We start from the raw sequence: 20,121 nt of genomic DNA, 5'->3' as shown, positions 1-20,121 counted from the left end.
GTGATCATGAGCAAACTGTAGACGAGCCTTGACATGACGCTTTGAAAGTAAAGGTACCTTATGGGCTTGTCTGGAACGGAGACCATTGCGGTGGAGTACGTTACTTATGGTATTGACTGAAACCAATGTCCCCACTGCCATGAGATCTTCCCGGAGCGCCTTCCTTGTTGTCCTTGGGTTAGCCTTGACTCTTCGGACAAGCCTGGCCTCGGCACGGGTGGAAACTTTCAAAGGCTGTCCAGGTCGTGGAAGGCTAACAGTAGTTCCATAAGCCTTCCACTTCCGGATGATGCTCCCAACAGTGGAGACAGGTAGGCCCAACTCCTTGGAAAGGGTTTTGTACCCCTTGCCAGCCTTGTGACCCTCCACGATCTTGTCTCTGATGGCCTTGGAATGCTCCTTTGTCTTTCCCATGTTGACCATGTATGAGTGCTGTTCACAAGTTTGGGGAGGGTCTTAATTAGTCAGAAAAGGCTGGAAAAAGAGATAATTAATCCAAACATGTGAAGCTCATTGTTCTTTGTGCCTGAAATACTTCTTAATACTTTAGGGGAACCAAACAGAATTCTGGTGGTTTGAGGGGTTGAATAATAAATGACCCTCTGAATAAACTTTTCACAATTTAAAAAAAAAAAAAGAAAAAAAAAGTATTTACATTCTTTTTTGCTGCAGTGCATTTCACACTTCCAGGCTGATCTACAGTCCAAATGTCACAATGCCAAGTTAATTCCGAATGTGCAAACCTGATAAATCTGCAGGGGGTTGAATAATACTTGTAGGCACTGTATATTCATCGATTAATCAGATGCAATCAACTTTATCATAGAATATTGCAACGCATTTTGATTTTCACATTAAAAAAACCTGAAGAAGATTCCTGATGGAAAAATCAAAATGCGGTGAAATATCCTTCAATAAATTTAGTTTAGAAAAGACAAAAAGCTGACCAGCATCTCCAAATAAATGTGAACAGAAGTGAGCTGCTATAACTAAAGAAAATACAAACAAAAGAATACCACAGCATTCAGAGCCAAGAGATATGCCAACATAGCATTAATGCAGTTTAAATTTCATATATTTTATGTGGCATATACTTCGAAAAATGAAGGTAGTTAGCGCATAATTTGTCCAATTCATGTGAGCCCATCAACCGGGACAAGGTGACCCTTCTTTGATGGAACCCTAACTTATTTCATGCCTCTGCTGGACTTAAAGTCTACAAATGTATGGGCTGGTAGGATCCGGTACTAATTTAGGCCTCTTTCGCACGTTTGTGAAAAACCACGCACGTTTTTCACGGACGTGTCAGAGGTGCGTTTTGCCCTCCATGAGCCATGTTTATGGGCTACATGTGTTCTCCGTGTGTTATCCATGATAACACACACGGAGAATGGGAAATTTCTACTCACCTGTCCCTGGCGTCGCTGTCCGTGGTGCTGAACTTCAGTCTCCGGTCCTGCCGACTCCTCGCTGCTGCTGCTTCCGGCCGCAGTGAAGTGAATATTCAATTAGCATAATGAGCGGCGGTAGACAGCAAGTGACAGCAGCGGCAGAGACTGCAGGGCTGGAGAAGGTGAGTAACGTTTTGTTTTTTTTTCTCACAGACACGTCTTCTCTCCGGTGCATGTCACACGGAACACTTCCGTGTGGTCCGTTTGCATTACGTATGACACATTTGTGTTCCGTGTGACACCCGTGATGCCGGAGAGAAAACAGACATGTCGGCGTGTGGAGCACATGGACACACGTAAGTACGGAATGGACACACGTTCCGTGTGAAAATACTTACACGTGTCCAAAACCATAGGAATACCTAGGGCTCTGTGTGTACGTGTGGCGCCCCTGACCTGGTCAGGCACCACTGAGTACTGCACCCATGCTGGGGACAGTACAATACAGGTAATCCAGAAGGCTGACCGAGGTGTGACTACACAGGCGCATAGTGATCAGGTCTCACACATGTACCTATGAGAGGACCCCTGGGGATCCCAGGAGGGGGAAAAGCCTTCACCTCCACTGGAATAGTGGAGGGGGCCAAAAGCCTCCATCTCCTCTCAAGGGGTGTGGTAAGAGAGCCTGGTTGCTAGGTGGCGTAGGCAAGAACAGGAGAGGAGGAGCAGTGAGCCGGTTCAGTGCAGTGCAGAGTCTAGGGAGCTCCGAGAGGAGCTGACCCCTACCCCTGGGGCTGTTGCAGTCTGACAGCGCCCGCGCAGTGGCTACCGACGGGGGAGAACGGTCACCTAGGAGTGCTACCCGAAACCCATCTCCAGCTAGAGAGAGAGCACAGAGTGGGAAGTAAGGAGACTGCTAGGGAGTACCAGGCCCAAACGGGCGGCAGATCCCGGAGCGGGGATAGATCCACCTTTCCTTGCTAAACCTGCCGGTGTGGGGCCCTCAAAGCCCACACCACAACACCACAAAAGCCGCAGCCACGTAGCCACAGTTAGGGCCCATAGTTCACAGGAGGCAAGCAGCTGGAGTGATCTGGCCCAGGCAACAAGCAAACGGCAAACGAAGGGGAGAGAGGCTTCAGCAACTTCCCTGGGTGACCCCCATAGGGACTAAAAGTCGGGGTTACCCCAAACCACCAAGGGCTAAGGAAGGCGAGTTGGTAGTCACCATCAGAAGTCAGCCTGAAGGATACCTGGTTCCCGCCTGGTTCATCCCAGCTACGCCCGGGTTACTCACCCTGCCACCTGAAGTGAGTAAAACCCCTGAAAGACATCCTGCGTGTGTGGAGTTATTCTGCGCCTTGTGGTTCTACACACCTACACAGGGCCCTGGGGCTTGCCTCACTCTCAGGAGGCTATCCCAACTGACTGCACACACCATCAGCCCCAGGCGACCCTCAACCTGCAGTGGCGGTCACCACTGACCGCAATTCTGAGAGTGGCGTCACGACAAATAGAAGATTTCCTACCTGTGACAAGATCCAGCCGAGTGGAGTCCCTGAAGGTAATGCACCGACACTGCACTTGTGGGGCTTCACATACGTGTCTCCGGTATGTGAGAAAACTGCCAAACACGTACCGGAGGCATGTACGTGTGAAAGAGGCCTTAAGGGAAGTTGTCACTATATTTGACCCCAGAAGCTGTGGCCAGCACCAGTGAACTCATATATACAGCATTCTAGAATACTGTATATAAGAGCCCAGGCCGCTCTGTATACTGAAATAAACAGTTTTTATTATACTCACCTGCGGGGTGGTCTGGTCCAATTGGCCTCGCTGGTCTGGATGCGGGGCCTCCTCTCTTCTTGCGATCGCCGTCCTCCTTCGCAGCTCCATGTGGATGACGAATCCTACATCATACACAGAGGCCGCCATTGCGCTCTTCCAAACGTGCACTTCTCTCTGCACTGCAGAGGGCAAAGCAAAGTATTGTAGTGCGCATGCGCAGGAGTTCCTTGACCTTTCCCAGCTTCTGTGCATTACAATACTTTGATCTGCCGTCAGAAGGGCAGAGAGAAGTGCACATGTGCAGGAGCGCAATGGAGGACTCTATATGGATGACGTAGGACGCATTATCCACACGAAGCAGGAAAGTAGAATGTCAATCGCAAGAAGAGAGGAGGCACCGGACCAAGAACAGCAACATCCATTGGACCGGATCACCCCCTAGGTGAGTATAATAAAAAGCTGTTTTTACGTTATACAGAGTGGCCTGGGCTTTTATATACAATATTCTAGAACGCTGTATATAAGGGCTCACTGGTAGTGCCAGCTATTTATAGGGGACAAATCTAGTGACAAGTCCAATTAAACACATACCTTGGGGCTGATGAGAGGGGATCACAGACAGAACATGAGGAAGTGAATACAATACCTCCAATAGTATACTATAAAAACCCAGAAAACCAACCGGCATCTGTAAATAAATGTCAACAGGTGCGAGCAGCTATGACTACATGAAACACAAACAAAAGAATATAGCAGCACTCTGTAAGTGCTAAGATATTTGCAAACGTAGAATATATGAGATTTAATCTGCATTAATGCTATTCGGAATATACTTAGCAAAATATTGTTGCATCTGCATGATTGATGATCAAAACCCTTGCATAAGTTGGCGAAACCTCATCCCTTTAAAAGAGCTCTTGTGGTAAATTCATTTTTATTCAATAAATACATTCATAAAATATATATGCATTTAATATCTTCAATTTTAATTATTTTTTTTTTACTTGTTATTTTTATATTTACAATTTAATTTTTGCTGAATTCATTAAACACATTTTGCCCTTCCAAGCTGCAGTCAGCAGAGCTCACTCGATATTTGTGCATATGCTCATGCTACAGACCCAGCTCTTCTTTGCATCTTTATATAGATTATGTACAATGATGCCCAAAAGTGTTGGCACCCCTGAAACTGTTCCATAAAAAGAAGTATTTCTCCCTGACTATTATTGCAATTACACATGTTTTTTCCTTTGTGTGTATTGGAACAACACACACAAAAAAAAACAAAACCAAAAACAGAAAAGAAGCCAAATTGGACATAATTCCACACAAAACCCTAAAAATGGGCAGGTAAAAAAATGTTGGTACCTTTCAAAACTGTGTTTCAAGTATGTGATGGTTGTTCAAACTCACCTGTGGCAAGTAACAGATGTGGGCAATATCAACATCACATTAGAAGCCAGATAAAAAGGGGAGAAGTTGACTCAATCTTTGCATTGTGTGTCTATGTGCGCTACACTAAACATGGAGAACTGTGAAGATTTGAGAACCAAAATTGTTTAAAAATATCAACAATCTCAAGGTTACAAATCCATCTCCAGAGATCTTGATGTTCATTAGTCCATGGTGCACAACATAATCAAGAAGTTTACAACCCATGGCACTGTAGCTAATCTCCCTGGATGTGGATGGCAGAGAAAAATGGATGAAAGGTTGCAACGCAGGATAGTCCAGATGGTGGATAAGCAGCCCCATTCAGCTTCCAAAGAAATTCATTCTGTCCTGCAGCCTCAGTGTACATCAGTGTCAGCCCAAACTATCCGTCCACATTGAATGAAAAGAAACTCCATGGAGGTGACCCAGGAAGACCCCACTGCTGACACAAAGACATAAAAAGCTAGAGTACAGTTTGCCAAAATTTACATGTTTAACCAAAATCCTTCTCAGAAAGCGTCTTAGCTTTTTGGTAAAGCACATCATTCTACAGTTTACCAAAAACAGAATGAGGCCTACTAAGAAAAGTACACAGGACCTACAGTCAAGTACGCTGGAGGCTCAAAGATGTTTTGGGATTATATTGCTGAATCTGGCACTGCTGCCTTAACTGTGTGCGAGGCATCATGAAATCTGAAGATTACCAAAGGATTTTGGGTGGCAATGTAGTGCAGAGTGTCAGAAAGCTGGGTTTGTGTGCTAGGTCATGGATCTTCCAGCAAGGCAATAACCCCAAACATACTTCAAGAAGCCTCCAGAAATGGGTGAAACAAAGCACTGAAGAGTTCTGAAGAGGCAGCAATGAGTCCGGATCTAAATCCCATGGAGACCTGTGGAGAGAACTTAAAATTGCTATTGGGAGAAGATGCCTCCATATATGAGAGACTTGGAGAAGTTTATAAAGAAGAGTCCAAAATTCCAGGTGAGAGGAGTAAGAAGCTTTAGTTACATAATGGAGGAAACATGTAGAGAGATAAATTTATATTATATATATTATACATTAGTAAAGAGAAAAAATATTTAATATCAGTAAAAATGAATGGTGCCAGCAGAAATTAGGAATACTGGGGGAATATCAGAAAATAATAATAAGAGACAGTGAATTAATATGATTCGCAGTGGATAATTCAGACTCAACTATATTAGATAGAAAAATAATATCGGAGGTATTGCAGCAGTTTTAACTGATGTAAAAGATATTGATATTAGTGTTCAGTAAAGGAAGATAATGGTGGTGTAAGGATGCTTAATAATATCTACATAGCACCCTTTGGATCATAAATACTGAACAGACCTCTAAATGGTGGGGAAAAGGTGGCTCATTCTGATGCTTGATCACTGCACCATATCTTCTCCCCAGCCACCACCATAACCAGATGCATTTTTCCTGTGGACTGCATCGCTCAACGGTCGTGTGACTACAACCTTACAGTGTGCATGCTAAGAGTTGTAGTTCTACAATTGCTGGTGTACCACTGTTTTAAGTTGTAACTTCTATATGTGCTGCCCCCATGTCAGCAGCCGGGCTGCTCGGATCCGGATCCGGAGTGGCTCGAGGGGTGTCCGGACCCGGGGGTCGTGCGGCCACTTGAGTTAAGGGGGTATTTACAGGAGATGGTGTATTTACAGTTCGTGACACTACCCGTGGTGTGTGGTAAGGTGGAGTACCCGGTGGCGATGGAGTGGGCAGCCAGATGTTTAACCCCTCCACGGGTAGGGGGATGCCCCGGGACTCAATGGCGGTGACAGGGATGTGCTGTTGGGGAGGTAAGGGTCACTTGCGTACTCACTCAGTCCAATAACGCTGACACCGACAGCTTAGTAAACCAAAGTTCTGGACACCGCTGCCGCTGAGGGGAGCACGCCTGGGTCCCGTTTCTGCTGGTGTTGCCTGATGATCTGTGACCTTTCCCTTGGCACCTTGTTCTCTTCTTAGTTGGCCCCTATAGCTTGAAACTAGTCGGGTCCCGCTCCCCAGTGTGGCTAACTGAGGGAGCTTGCTCTCAGGGTTTACGCTTGGAATTTCCTGGACTGTTTTAGTGGAAAGTCCTATCCCCCTCGTTGCGCTAGTACCCCAATTTTGGAGCGGTTGGAGAGCGGATCTGGAAGGCTCCTTTCTCGTTGGGTAAATTGTCAGGTTGCCTGAAGTTACTCCCTGACCTAGGGTTCACGTACCCCATCGTGCCCTGGTCCCAGCCTGGTGATGGTACAAGGCCGCCGGTTGTCCTCCTCGACAGTTCCGTGCCCCTTGTCATGATCCCCTGTGACCGGGGGTCCAGCTCCTACCAGGTCCAGACCAACGTCTGCTACCTAGTCACTTCCAAGGAGCCCAGCTCATGACCTCCTCTCTCCTTCACCTCCAACACTGCACTCGCTTACTCCTGACCTCCCCTTAACCAACCCCCCAAGTGGGCGACCCTATTCCACTCAGGCTGTCCACTGGTGTGTCTGGTGGGTGTGGTGCAGAGTTTTCCTAGGATTTTGATTAGCTGGTTTTGGCAACACCATAGGTTCTGGACCCGTAACCAGGAAGGAGGTGGATATTGCACAGAAGAGCAGATTGCACAATACCCTGTGACAACCTGATAGGTATATGTGACGCCCTGGCCTATGTATACATACAGTATAATATTTATATATATATATATATATATATATATATACATATATATATATATAGATGCAGACACAAGAGGGTTTCTGTGCAAGAACAGTATTTAGGCATTTTGCACCCCATTAATTTATAATTAATTTATAATTCTGCACCCCTTTATGTGTCTGTGACAAATACTGGTCACTGCTTTGAATGGGTATGTTCGCCCCTGAGCCTTCTAATAATTACGGCCAGGCTTAACCTATGGCAGTCTTCACATGTCTGTGTTTTCCGGCAGCATGGATGAAGAGGGCCAATGCAAGTCTATGAGTCTGTGAAAAACACGTACAGCACATGGATGGTATCAGTGTATAATCAGTGTAGAATCCGTGTGCTGTACGTGTTTAACATTGTAAAGTATCAAAGAAGCTTTGGAAATCTAATTCTCTAGCCATACGGAACCAACATGAATGACACGTGGAGGGCACGCTGATGATACATGGATGAACATGGGTGACACACTGTTAACACATGGATGACACATGGATGACACACTGATAATACATGGATGACACATGGATGGCACACTTATGATACACAGATGACACATGGATGGCATACTGATAATACATGGATGGCACACTTATGATACATGGATGACATATGGATGGCACACTTATGATATATGGATGGCATACTGATTATACATGGATGAACATGGATGGCACACTGATGATACTGTACATGGATGACACATGGATGGCACACTAATGATACATGCATGACACATGGATGGTACACTGATGATACATGGATGAACATGGATGGCACACTGATAATACATGGATGGTACTTGGATGCAGGGACAGAACAACTGGTTGCAATTGAAGGAAAGATGAATGCAGCCAAGTACAGAGATATCCTGTAAGAAAACCTCCTCCAGATACTCGGGACCTCAGATTTGGCCGAAGGTTCACCTTCCAACAAGACGACCCTAAGCACACAGCTAAAATAACAAAGGAGTGGCTTCAGAACAACTCTGTGACCATTCTTGACTGGTCCAGCCAGAGCCCTGACCTAAACCCAATTGAGCATCTCTGGAGAGACTTGAAAATGGCGTCCACCAACGTTCACCATCCAACCTGACTGAACTGGAGAGGATCTGCAAGGAAGAATGGCAGAGAATCCCCAAATCCAGGATCCCAACAAGACTCATGGCTGTACTAGCTCAAAAGGAAGGGTGCTTCTAATCAATACTTACCAAAGGGTATTAATACTTATGACCATGTGATATTTCGGTTTTTCTTGTTTTATAAATTTGCAAAAATGTCTACATTTCTGGGGTTTTTTCTGTCAAGATGGGGTGCAGAGTGTACATTAATGAGAAAAAATTAACTTTTTTTATTTTACCAAATGTCTGCAATGAAACAAAGTGAACAATGTAAGCCAGTCTGAATACTTTTCGTAAATAGTCCTCTTTCCTACCACTGCACTTGGCTATCTGTACTCTCCGTAGCATGAGCTCCACGGTCACCTCTGCACCTTGCTGCATGTACAGCTGCCATTTTGTATCTGTCCCTACATTACTCATGCCCATGGGGCAAAGCTAAAATCAAATGTACAATTCTGATGAAAATTTGAATCGTGACTCATTGAAGTTGCAAATTAATTAAATTAATTTGATTAATTGCCCAGCTTTACTTCTTAAAAAAAACAATATTATTAGTTACATTTATTCAATAGATAAGAGTGTCTTACTCCTGCATTCTTATAGAGAAAGTCTGTGACATGATGACCTAATCATGCTGCTGACATGACTCCTCTCCAGAGTGGAAAAGTCGGCGATAAAATAAGGAGTTCTAATGGAGCCACAAATATACAATAGTCTTCTTTGGGGGGGGATTGAGGTGAATAGTGTATGGACGGTATGGGGGACAAAAGCGTGATGTGACAGTATGGAGGAGTTTGTTAGGGGATAGGATGGGGATAATACAAATGTGAGGGGACAGTACAAGGAGAATGTAAGGAGACAGTAAGGGGGAAGAAAAGTGTGGTGTATTCATGTACTAATGTTGGTTCTGGTGATACGTTCATGTACTGTTGGTGGTTTTGGTGATGTACAGTGCCTTGCAAAAGTATTCGGCCATTAATGTATTTTTTTTATCTTTATGTTTGAAGCCTGAAATGTGGGTAAAGGTTGACAAATTCAAGGGAGCCGACTACATTCGCAAGGCACTGTATTCCTGCACTGATGATGGTTGATACTGTATATTTGTACTGTAGTGATTCTGGTGATATTTTCTTGTACGGATGGTGCTTCTAGTGATTTATTCATTTAGTGATGATGGATCTTGTGAAGTATTTCTGTAATGTTGGGGGTTCTGCTAACACATTATACTAAAATTGGTTGTAATGCTGCATTTTTGTACTGATGGTGGTTCTGGTGATATATATATGTATGTGTATATATATATATATATATATATATATATATATATGTATATATATATATATATATATATATATATATATATATATAAAATATATAAATACAGTATAAAGATACATCACCAAAAATACAACAGTATACAGTATATATATATATATATATATATATATATATGCTGTTGTATTTTTGGTGATGTATTTTTATACTGTATTTCTGCTGATGTACTTCTGTACTGCTGATGGGTCTGGTGATGTATTCATGTTCATATGGTGGTTCTGATGATGTATTCTTGTACTGTTGGTGGTTGTGATCCTGTATACATGTAAAAATCCATAACTTGTATAACTTGTCAGATAATGTGATATATGGCTATGTTAATAAAGTATTTTGCTGTTTGATAAGCTATGGATTACCGCATCTGTATTTGTGTTAGGATCACTATTTATAACATTAAGCATTATAGCATGCCAAATCGTAACAGTGTATAATATAGTCACTGTCAGAATTTGACTTTGCTTTTTGGTTCCAGTGGTCATCACGTGACTACTCATATGCGATTTTCAAAGTTACAGTCATGTAACGACTACCATTTCTTCCGGCTACTTTTAAAGAAGCAGGGCTGTAGTTTTTCACTGAATAGTGAGAGTTAGGAAGAGCAACTTGTCGGCACGTGACTTTAAGTATGGAAATCTCACATGAAAAACAGTGAAAATACATTCATGTGAATGTAGCCTTATTACGATGCTTGAAATGCATTTTGATCTTTTGCTTTATTCAACAATACAATAGAATTTCCATGATGATACACATTTTTAAGAATTCACTTGATACTTGATACGGCACCCACCTTGAATTCTTTTTCTATATTTGCTAAAACGGCCAGTTCATTACTGAGCTCTAAAGCCGTCATGACCGGATCCTCACTAGACAAAGACAGATATGCCGGACTGGCAAGACCTTTATAAGCATTAATCCTGGACCTGGAATGGCTAAAAGAGTCATGTTTTTGTTTTTCACTACATTCACTACATTTACAAAAATAGTCATGTGGCCTCTCAATCCTGGCTCCTTTCCGTAGAAGTGTATGAACAATCTCATATTCCTGGCAATGAGCAGCCAAAATGATGGGTGTGATGTCTTGTGAAAACCTTGTTCCATCTTCATCATAGGCGTAAAAGTCATCGTGTTGGAATTCGGCTTGACTAGGACTTGTGGTGAGCCGCTTCCCTTCGGCAAATGAAGGGTGTCCCAGTATAGCCTCGACTATCCGCACGTATCCTTTGCTGATGGCAAGAAGTAAAGCATCCCCAACCCGCGCCAAGTTTTCTTTCTTAAGTAAAAGTTCAGTAATTTCCAAGTGCTCGTTGGCAACAGCCAATTGCAAAGCGCTCTGACCCATGTAATCTACACAGTTGACGTTCAAAGTGTGACACTCTTCCATCATTTTCCTAATTACAGGAATGTTACCGTATTCTGCTGCGTCCAAAAAACGCTCTTCTTCTGCTGTAAGGCTGGTGGAACGGTCATTAAACATGTAAGCTGGTCCTCTATTGGCTTGTCTTCTGCCCTTCTCGCGGAGCAACGTTTGCCGTCTGTGAGATAATCTGTTGTCTGTGGCACGCCTATGAAGACACAAAATAGAAAAAGGTCAGGAAAGTAATAAAAACTTTCAACCAATAGAACATCGACCATAAAATCGACCAACACTTGACTTCTGAAAAGCCTGTGGTAGGAGCACCAAATGCTTGACCAGCTTGTTGAGGCATTACTATAGTGGTTACTGGTAGGTTCTAGGGACAGCTTACTGAGTGTTATACTAACGGTATAAACCTACAATTAGTGAAACCATCAATTCATATATCATTTTTTACTGTCATAATGAAAGGGGGTGTTTACTCCAAAACAACAATGGTAGATTATAAAACAGGGGTACTAAATTCCTCACCATTGATATAGCGATAGTGAGCATGTGCTACCATTGCTCCAGTCCAAGAACAGAGGGCGTGGCAGCTATTAGATAACAGGAGCAGGCCACGTCCCCTGATGTGTGATAAAATGTCACAGAAGGGAGGGGGAGCACCAAGGAGCAGCTCCAGCATTACAGGTACTGCGAGGATGGGGAACAGCACTATGAATATGATCTTTATAGTTTGATTGCAAGGACAGTAGAAATATTACTTTATCTCCCCAGAAACGCCCTTTAATGAAATTCACTTAAAACTAAAAGGTAAACACATCAATATGACTATTGGAATGTACGATAAAATGTGTTTGGTTAAACCTACATGATATTTTTAAAATGAGTCTGGTTAAGTTAGTGTACACAACTTCAGAATACATGCAATTAGTGATTTATCTGTGTAGTTGCATATTTTTACTTAAATATATTTAAAATATGACATATGCATAACACACTGTATGGATAAAAGTATTAGGACACTTCTTAATCAATGACTTCAGGTTATTCATAGAGTCCCATTACTCCAGATGTATAACATCCGGCCCCTCAGATCCAATGTATAACATCCAGCCCCATTGCCACTGGTGTATAACATCCAGCCCCATTGCCACTGGTGTATAACATCCAGCCCCATTGCTACTGGTGTATAACATCCAGCCCCATTGCCACTGGTGTATAACATCCAGCCCCATTGCTACTGGTGTATAACATCCAGCCCCATTGCCACTGGTGTATAACATCCAGCACCTCACCCCTCAGTGTCTAACATCCGGCCCCTTCACCCACAGTGTATAACATCCAGCACCTCACCCCTCGGTGTCTAACATCCGGCCCTTCGCCCCCAGTGTATAACATCCAGCCCCTCACGCCCGGTGTATAATATCCGACCCCAGTGTATAACATCTGGCCCCTCACACAGTGGTGTATAACATCCGGCACCTTGCCCCCCGATGTATAACATCTGGCCCCTCACCCCTGGTGTATAACATCCGGCCCCTCACCCCCAATGTATAACATCTGGCTCATTGCCCTTGGTGTATAACATCAGGCCCATCGCTTATGATATATAACATCCAGCCCCTCTAGCCCTCCATGTATAACATTCAGTCCCATTGCCCTCGGAGTTTAACATCCAACCCCGTTGCCTCTGGTGTATAAAATTTGAAAATATGACCCCTTGCCCCAATGTATAACATCCACCCCCCACCATCATGATGTCATCTGCCTTTACTAGCATGTGGCAGAATGGCCAGTGGGGCAGAGCTCACCAGTACCAGTGTGGTCCTGTAATAGGATCCACTAGGCTAAAAAAGTCCATTCATGATATTTCTTCCTCCTAAATCAGTGAGGCCTAAACGTTTGAGCTTGGTGTGTCACAATTCATAAAAAAACAAGCATAACTCGAGTGGTGTGTCACTTCTCGAAAAATCCATAATTTTGTGATATTTTTAGCTCTAATTACAAAGTTATCTGATTATTACTGCTGGTGGGAGGGGGAGAGGAGAGAATGACTGCTGGGGGGAGAGATAATGGTTATCTCCCCCTGCCCCCGCAGTCATTATCTCCTCCCCCCCCACTGTCATGTCCTCTGTAGTAGTGTGCCAAACTTGTTCCCTGTAGTAATGTGCCCATCTTGTCACCCTTGTAGTAATGTGCCCATCTTGTCACCCTTGTAGTAATGTGACCATCTTGTCACCCTTGTAGTAATGTGCCCATCTTGTCACCCTTGTAGTAATATGCCCATCTTGTCACCCTTGTAGTAATGTGCCCATTTTGTCCACTGTAGTAATGTAATGTAATAATAATGTAATGTAGTAATGTGCCCATCTTGTAGTAATGTCCCCTATTTTTGCCACATTATGCTGTTTTCACATACACACATAAAAAAATAAAAGATTCTTCTCCCCTGTTCTCCGTTCCCTCGGTGTCCTCTTTCCTGCTTCTTACGGCGCACAGGCCCCCTGAAGATCGCAGCCCTATATCGGGGTTACACCCATCTGCACTTTAGTTCAGATTTTTGATTTCCGCCTCCGCACACAGAAGGCAGACGCCGGCCAATTAGAGGAGGTCAGTAGGTGACGTTGTTGTATAACGTCACCTACTGGACTCTTATTGGCCAGTATCTCCCTTCTGTGTGTGGCAACAGAAATCAAAAACTTGAAGTAAAGCGCAGATGGCTGCGATTCCCGGTATAGGGCCGCGATATTCAGGGGGGCCTGTGGGCGGCAAGAAACTCAGGGCGGCCCACGTGTTTGAATCCCCTGGGTTAGAGAGAGGCAGGTTACGTACTGCGTGGTAAGTAAGGACGCCTCACTCAGGACCCTGCTTAAAGGTACAGAACACAAATTACTGGTGGCCGCATCCCGATCTATAAGACAAGCTGCTGCCACCGATGATTTAACTAGAACTGCATGTGCGGCTTCACCGGACCGGTAATTTCGGAACAGTTTAGCAGTTAACAGTTCAGTTAAAGTTCTAGTTAAATCACCGGCAGCCGCAGCTTGTCTTATATATCGGGATGTGGCCACCTGGCCCTGCCGCGTGTGTCAGTGTCGCGCCCAGGGAAGAGGGTACTCGGTCCCGGGCGGTTGCAAACAGGGATGTCACTCTGGTGGCCGTTGCCCGGTCTCGTTCCCTGGGGCTTCTTTTGTAAAAGGGGGTATTTACAGGGGAGATAAGAGTCATGTGACGCCACCTGCAGGTTGCGGTTAAGGATAGAGAACCGCCGCTGCTAAATGTGGGTACTCCCAGAGCTGGTGGTGATTTGCTAAATTGCTACATTCTTGGAAATATTGAGCGGTAATACGCTAGATGTGCTGACAATAATAATCCTGATAAAGACAATTGCGGCTTTTCTGGAGTGCACGTATTAAAGCAATATTTGAAGACCTTATGATATTGTAGTACAGAAGTCATCTATCCTTAAAACGGAGATTTGTTTTGTGCACATTGTGAACTATTAGAAAACCTTCCCTGAGGTTTTTATTTAATAATCTAATATTTTTATTTAGTAACTTTATCACAATTCCAAATTGTATACAAGTACTTGTATTTTTGTAATCTATATGAGCAGATGGTAGCCGTCGGCCGAGGCTCCATATGCTTTATTGACTTGTGGTATTTTATAACAGAGTTTGTGTGAAACCCCCTGTTTTTTATTGTGTGAGTGAAGAACAAAATAAAATAAAATACTATTTTTTTCCAAGTTTACATGGTCGTGGTTCAGCGCAAATTTATATATAGGATTTATCCTTTCTATATTATACATATGATAATAATACCAAAGAATCTGTGATTGCAATCATTTTCAAGAAGAAACTGAGTATTATCTGACAGAATTGCAGGGGTGCCAATACTTTTGGCCAGCACTGTAGAATGTGTGATCATAGAGCTCCTGGAGATGAAGGAGGGGGTCACAATAGTTTTGTTCTTTTAATATAGGTCATAAAAGCTATATGCACAAAATGATAGATTTTTATTAAAGTATATTCGCAAAGTTGCATCAAAGTTTTATTTTAGGTGCATTGAAGCAATAATAAAAATTGCAGCGAAAAATATAAAAATTGTCAATCCGAGGACCGCACAGCACAATATATACTAGTAAACAATTCTGTCAAGATTCATTCTCATTTCATTTTAACAAGTGCTTAATAGATCTGATTGATCGGAACATGGCATCCGCCGCAGGACATGATTTAGTGCCCTATCTGCATTGTGTAATTGAAGACTTCTGATGCTTTCCAACATTCATTGTCCCTGGACAGTCATCACTGCAATATCAATAGAGCTGCCGTCTGCTAAGAGGATCAGGGCCCTCGGTCAGATATTGATAGAAGGAGACTCGTAAAGGTCTGTGTCTGCTTTAATTAAGTGACATCTCCTGCATTTACCCCAATACTATGGACATAAGCAACCACTAAAATATGGAAACCCCAAAGGGACTCTTATCTACAGGATCCATCGAATCGAGTCCGTAAAGATGGTCTTCAGGGATCGCTTTTTACAATTTTCTTTTCATTTGATTAGTCTCACCCCTATTAAGACACATGGGTATTATAGGGGTGGTTACCCAGTAAAGGGCGCTTTACACGCTACAATATATCTTATGATGTGTCGGCGGGGTCACGTCGTAAGTGACGCACATCCGGCATCGTAAGTATGATTGTAGCATGTAACACCTCCGTACAATTGCGATTGAACGAAAATCTGTTCATCACACGCACGTTGTTCATTTCTCAAAAATTGAACGTGCGGTTGTGCAATGTTCCCGAGGCAGCACACATCGCAGTGTGTGACACCCCAAGAATGATGAACAGATCTTACCTGCGTCACGCGGCTCCCGCCGACAATGCGGAAGGAAGGAGGTGGGCGTCCCGCTCATCTCCGCCCCTCCGCTTCTATTGGCCGGCTGCCGCGTGACGTCGCTGTGACGCCGAACGTCCCTCCTACTCCAGGAAGTGGATGTTCGCCGCCCACAGCGAGGTCGTATGGAAGGGTAAGTACGTGTGATAGCTTTTAATCGATTGTGCGACACGGTCAACAAATTGAACGTGCCACACATACGATGGGGGCGTGTCACATCGCATACGATATCGTATGCTTAATTGAAAGGTGTAAAGCAGGCTTAAGCTTGGTTACCCAACAAGCAACCTGGATGTCACCATTCAAGTCTTTAAAGGTTATCTCAGACAGCCATGAATTGCCTGAATATTAAAGCGCACCAATCGCCAGGATTTTCCTATATAACCTAAAGCCAGTGCTATGCTGGCACTATCATGCCGATTATATATATATATATTGTGAGGTAGCACGGTCGGCTGCGCAGCAGAAGACACGGGATCCAGGCATTAAGGTTCACAGCACACGGTTTAATGTCCAAACAAAAGTCCACACCAATATACATGTGCCTCTCCAGCAGAGAACTCAGGGAGTTCTGTTCACTCCCTCACACCCGGCACACCTGCCCTTGTTCCTGATTCCATTTAACCCTTCCTTCAGCCTGTAGGGAAACAGCATTAACCCTAGAGTGGATTTACTTTCTATCATGGAGTGAGCACAACCGGGGCGAGACATACCGGCCGTCATAGATAACCCCGGTCACAGTCTCACAATATACACATATATATATATATATATATATATATATATATATATATATATATGTATATGTATATATTTATTTAATGGTCAGCTCGGATGTATACTTTCTGAAGCACAAGCAACCAGAGTTTGTAAAATGAGCAGCTTTTTGATTGGCAGCTGCTGCCGATCAGCTGATAGCTGGGTTGGATTTTGATAGTGATTCCCGCCCCCCTGCCTGTTGTTCCTCCCCTATCTTTTATTTATGCTAATTCTATTATAGAAGTATTTTAGTAAGTGGCTAGAAGAACCTTTGCTGATGTCATACCCATGTGAGCAAAAAAGGGGTGGGGCCTCAGTTAACAGAAAAACCATGTTGCTTCCTAGTATCAGCTATGTTGGCTGAGGTCCCACCCCTTATTGTCACATGGGTATGACATCAGCAAAGGTCCTTCTAGCCATTTATTAAAACGCTTCTATAATAGAATTAGCGTAAATAAAAGATAGGGGGAGGAACAACAGGCAAGGGGGTGGAAATCACTTTCAAAACCAACCCCAGTTATTTGCTGATCGGCAGCTGATGCCAATCAAAAAGCTGCTTATTTTACAAACTCTACTTGGTTGTGTTTCAAATACTGTACATCTAATCTGACAACTAAAGGTATGCATAGAATCAGCCTTGATTGTGCCAGTATAGCACTGGCTTTAGGTTATATAGGAAAATCCTGGTGATTGGTGCACTTTAAAGGGAACCTGTCACCACTTTTTTGGCCTATAAGCTGTGGCCACCACCACCGGGCTCTTATATAGGGCATTCTAACATGCTGTATATAAGAGCCCAGGAAGCTGTGAGAACATAAAAAACACTTTATAATACTTACCTAACGGTCGTGCGGTTGGCCATATGGGCATCTCCGTTCTCTGGTGCCAGCGCCGCCTCTTTCGGCCATCTTCGTCCTTCTTCTGAAGCCTGTGTGCATGACGTGTCTATGTCATACACACTCGCCGGCCCTGCGCAGGCGCACTACAATACTTTGATCTGCCCTGCTCAGGACCTGAATGCCAGCGAGTGTGGATGACGTCGGACGCGTCATGCACTGCGGCTAGAGAAGAAGGAGGACGAAGATGGCCGAAAGAGGCGGTGCTGGCACCGGAGAACGGAGACGCCCATCTGGCCAACCGCACGACTGTTAGGTAAGTATTATAAAATGTTTTTTATGTTCTCACAGCGGCCTGGGCTCTTATATGCAGCATGTTAGAATGATGTATATAAGAGCCCGGTGGTGGTGGTGGCCGCAGCTCATACGCCAAAAAAGTGGTGACCGGTTCCCTTTAAGGAAGCAGAGCACCTTAGTACAGCACCTTGTGCAGGAGTTGCTCATCTCCCTCTAATCTGTGCTCCAGCCAGGTGGCTAATGATCCTTTCTGCAACTGCTGATGATATCACTCAGTCCAGGGAAGTTTGTTGCTATTGCTTTCTCAGCTCTGTTGTGTCAAGCTACACATTTTAAACTAATTTCTGCTATCAAGGTACTGTTATGCACATAACTCACTCATACACTGGTAATGGAAATATTAAAGCCTACAACAAAGAGAAGCTGCACCCACACCCTACTGGTCTCTGTACAGACTAGAAAGCCCCTAGTTGCACATGGCAAAACACAACATTGGAGCTGGCTCCAGAACAGGCTGTTGAGGGGTTCCTTGTACCTCCTGAGGAAACAGAGGGGAGGCTGCTATGTACAGCCAACCAAGAGAGGCGAAGCATGATGTGGTATACGAGAAATCACGGTGAGGAGACATACCAGGTGAGGACGGGGCAGGAGTGCCATTTTAACCACAGAAAAAGACAGCCATGGATCCCCCCCTGGGGAGGAGGGGCGACATGACCAAGGGGGAGTTAGGGAGTGATGGGGTTAATAGGGACAGTTTGGTAGGCAGGCCTAATATGGCATTAAGGGATGGTTTTAGCTTGGGAGGAAGAGGAGGAGTAGGGAAAGGGTTAGTCTGGGAGAGGAGGGGGTTACCTCCTCTTCTTCTTCCGGACGCCAAGAGATCAGCAGCACGAGGACCACCATGGCTGATCTCCAGGAACTTCAGCGCTTGATTGCAGCAGCCACTGCAGCGCACGGGCCCCTGGCAGTGCAGACCCACATCAGGGCTGCCGGGGTTAACCCGTCGGCGCTTGCCCCTCGCTCCCCCAGCCGTGGTGTGCGCCAGTCGCGGCCCCCCCCGCAGGTATTCCCTGGGTGCGGGGGGGGGGGCGAGGAGGAGATGCCAGAGCCCCTCCAGGGACCCTCCGCAGCGGGCCGAGCAGCAGCGGAGTCTGGCTGCTGCTCCCAGCAGCAGCGGGAGGAATCTGCGTTCCAGCCGCGGTGGTCGGGAGGTGGGAGTGGCCAGCGCGGGGCCTACTTCCGGTCCCGGCCTCCGGGCTGGATTTACAGTGACAGCAGCGGCTCCAGGTCGGGAGCGCGCTCGGCGAGGGATGGAGGCCAGCAGTTCCCCCTGCAGTCGGCGGGGGGGACCGAGGGGCTGCAGGCGACGGTAGGTCCAGCGCCAGGGGGAGGTCTGTGGTGCCTGACCCTGGCGCGGCAGTGAGCAGGGGTGACGGCGTGAGCCATGCGGCGACCGCCCGGTCACTCAGGACCGCTGTGCAGCCCCCGGATGTGGCGGTGTCCCGTGGGAGCGGGAGGACCCAGCGGCAGGAGGCCTGCAGCGGCCCAGGAGGGCCAGAGGCGGCGACGGCTGGGATCCAGAGCCGGGCGTCCATCAGTCCGCGTCCAGAGTCCCCTGGTAGTCGGCGAGGGGGGTGGGCGCGGGCGCAAGAGGTCGAGGCCTGGGGTGCCGGCGCGGGGGACAGGACGGTCTCCTGGGCTGTCGCCCCAGGGCAAGAGACGGAGTGGGGACGGCTCTGCCCACGCGGCGGCCCGGTTTGGCGGCCGTGGTGGGGGGGGTGCCGCGGCGGCGCCCCCCGGATGTCGGATGGAAGAAGATGTCAGCGGCGAGGATGAGGAGGTCGTGCTGTCGGAAGAGTCGGATGGTCGGCAGACGGAGGACAGCGAGGCGGCGGTATCGGGGGACGCTGAGCCGTGGTTGGGTGAGACGGCAGCGGAGGCGGCAGGGGCTGTGCTGGCGGGGAGTGTCGGGGGCGAGAGGGCGGCTGTGGACACGGCAGCGCCCGGCGGAGTAGCAGTGTGGAGCCAGTTGTTGGGGCTGTTGCAGGGGTTGGCGGCGGTTGCCGGGGCTGGGGGGGGGGGCGGCGCAGGCGCCGGCGTGGGTGGGGACGACAGGTCGGGGGGCGGCGGTGGGAGGGGGGGACGGAGCGGGCGCGGCGGAAGGTGGGGGTGCAGGGGGGAGTGCGGCGGAG

The 20,121-nt window shown here is 46.0% G+C and overlaps 1 protein-coding gene across 2 annotated transcripts in view; it reads right to left on the bottom strand.

The window, feature by feature from the left end:
* TRPC6 (transient receptor potential cation channel subfamily C member 6) overlaps positions 1 to 20,121 on the bottom strand; it is a 301,145-nt gene that overhangs the window by 151,814 nt on the left and 129,210 nt on the right. For both annotated transcript variants that reach the window (XM_075337476.1, XM_075337477.1), the window contains exon 2: positions 10,563 to 11,337. In XM_075337476.1, coding sequence (XP_075193591.1) covers positions 10,563 to 11,337 — 775 coding nt within the window. The remainder of the gene's footprint in view (positions 1 to 10,562; positions 11,338 to 20,121) is intronic.

The sequence above is a fragment of the Anomaloglossus baeobatrachus genome, chromosome 2 (assembly GCF_048569485.1).
Source record: "Anomaloglossus baeobatrachus isolate aAnoBae1 chromosome 2, aAnoBae1.hap1, whole genome shotgun sequence".
Lineage (NCBI taxonomy): Eukaryota > Metazoa > Chordata > Amphibia > Anura > Aromobatidae > Anomaloglossus > Anomaloglossus baeobatrachus.
The sequence above is the reverse complement of the archived record's forward strand: the minus strand, read 5'-3'. Positions and strand labels throughout refer to the sequence as shown.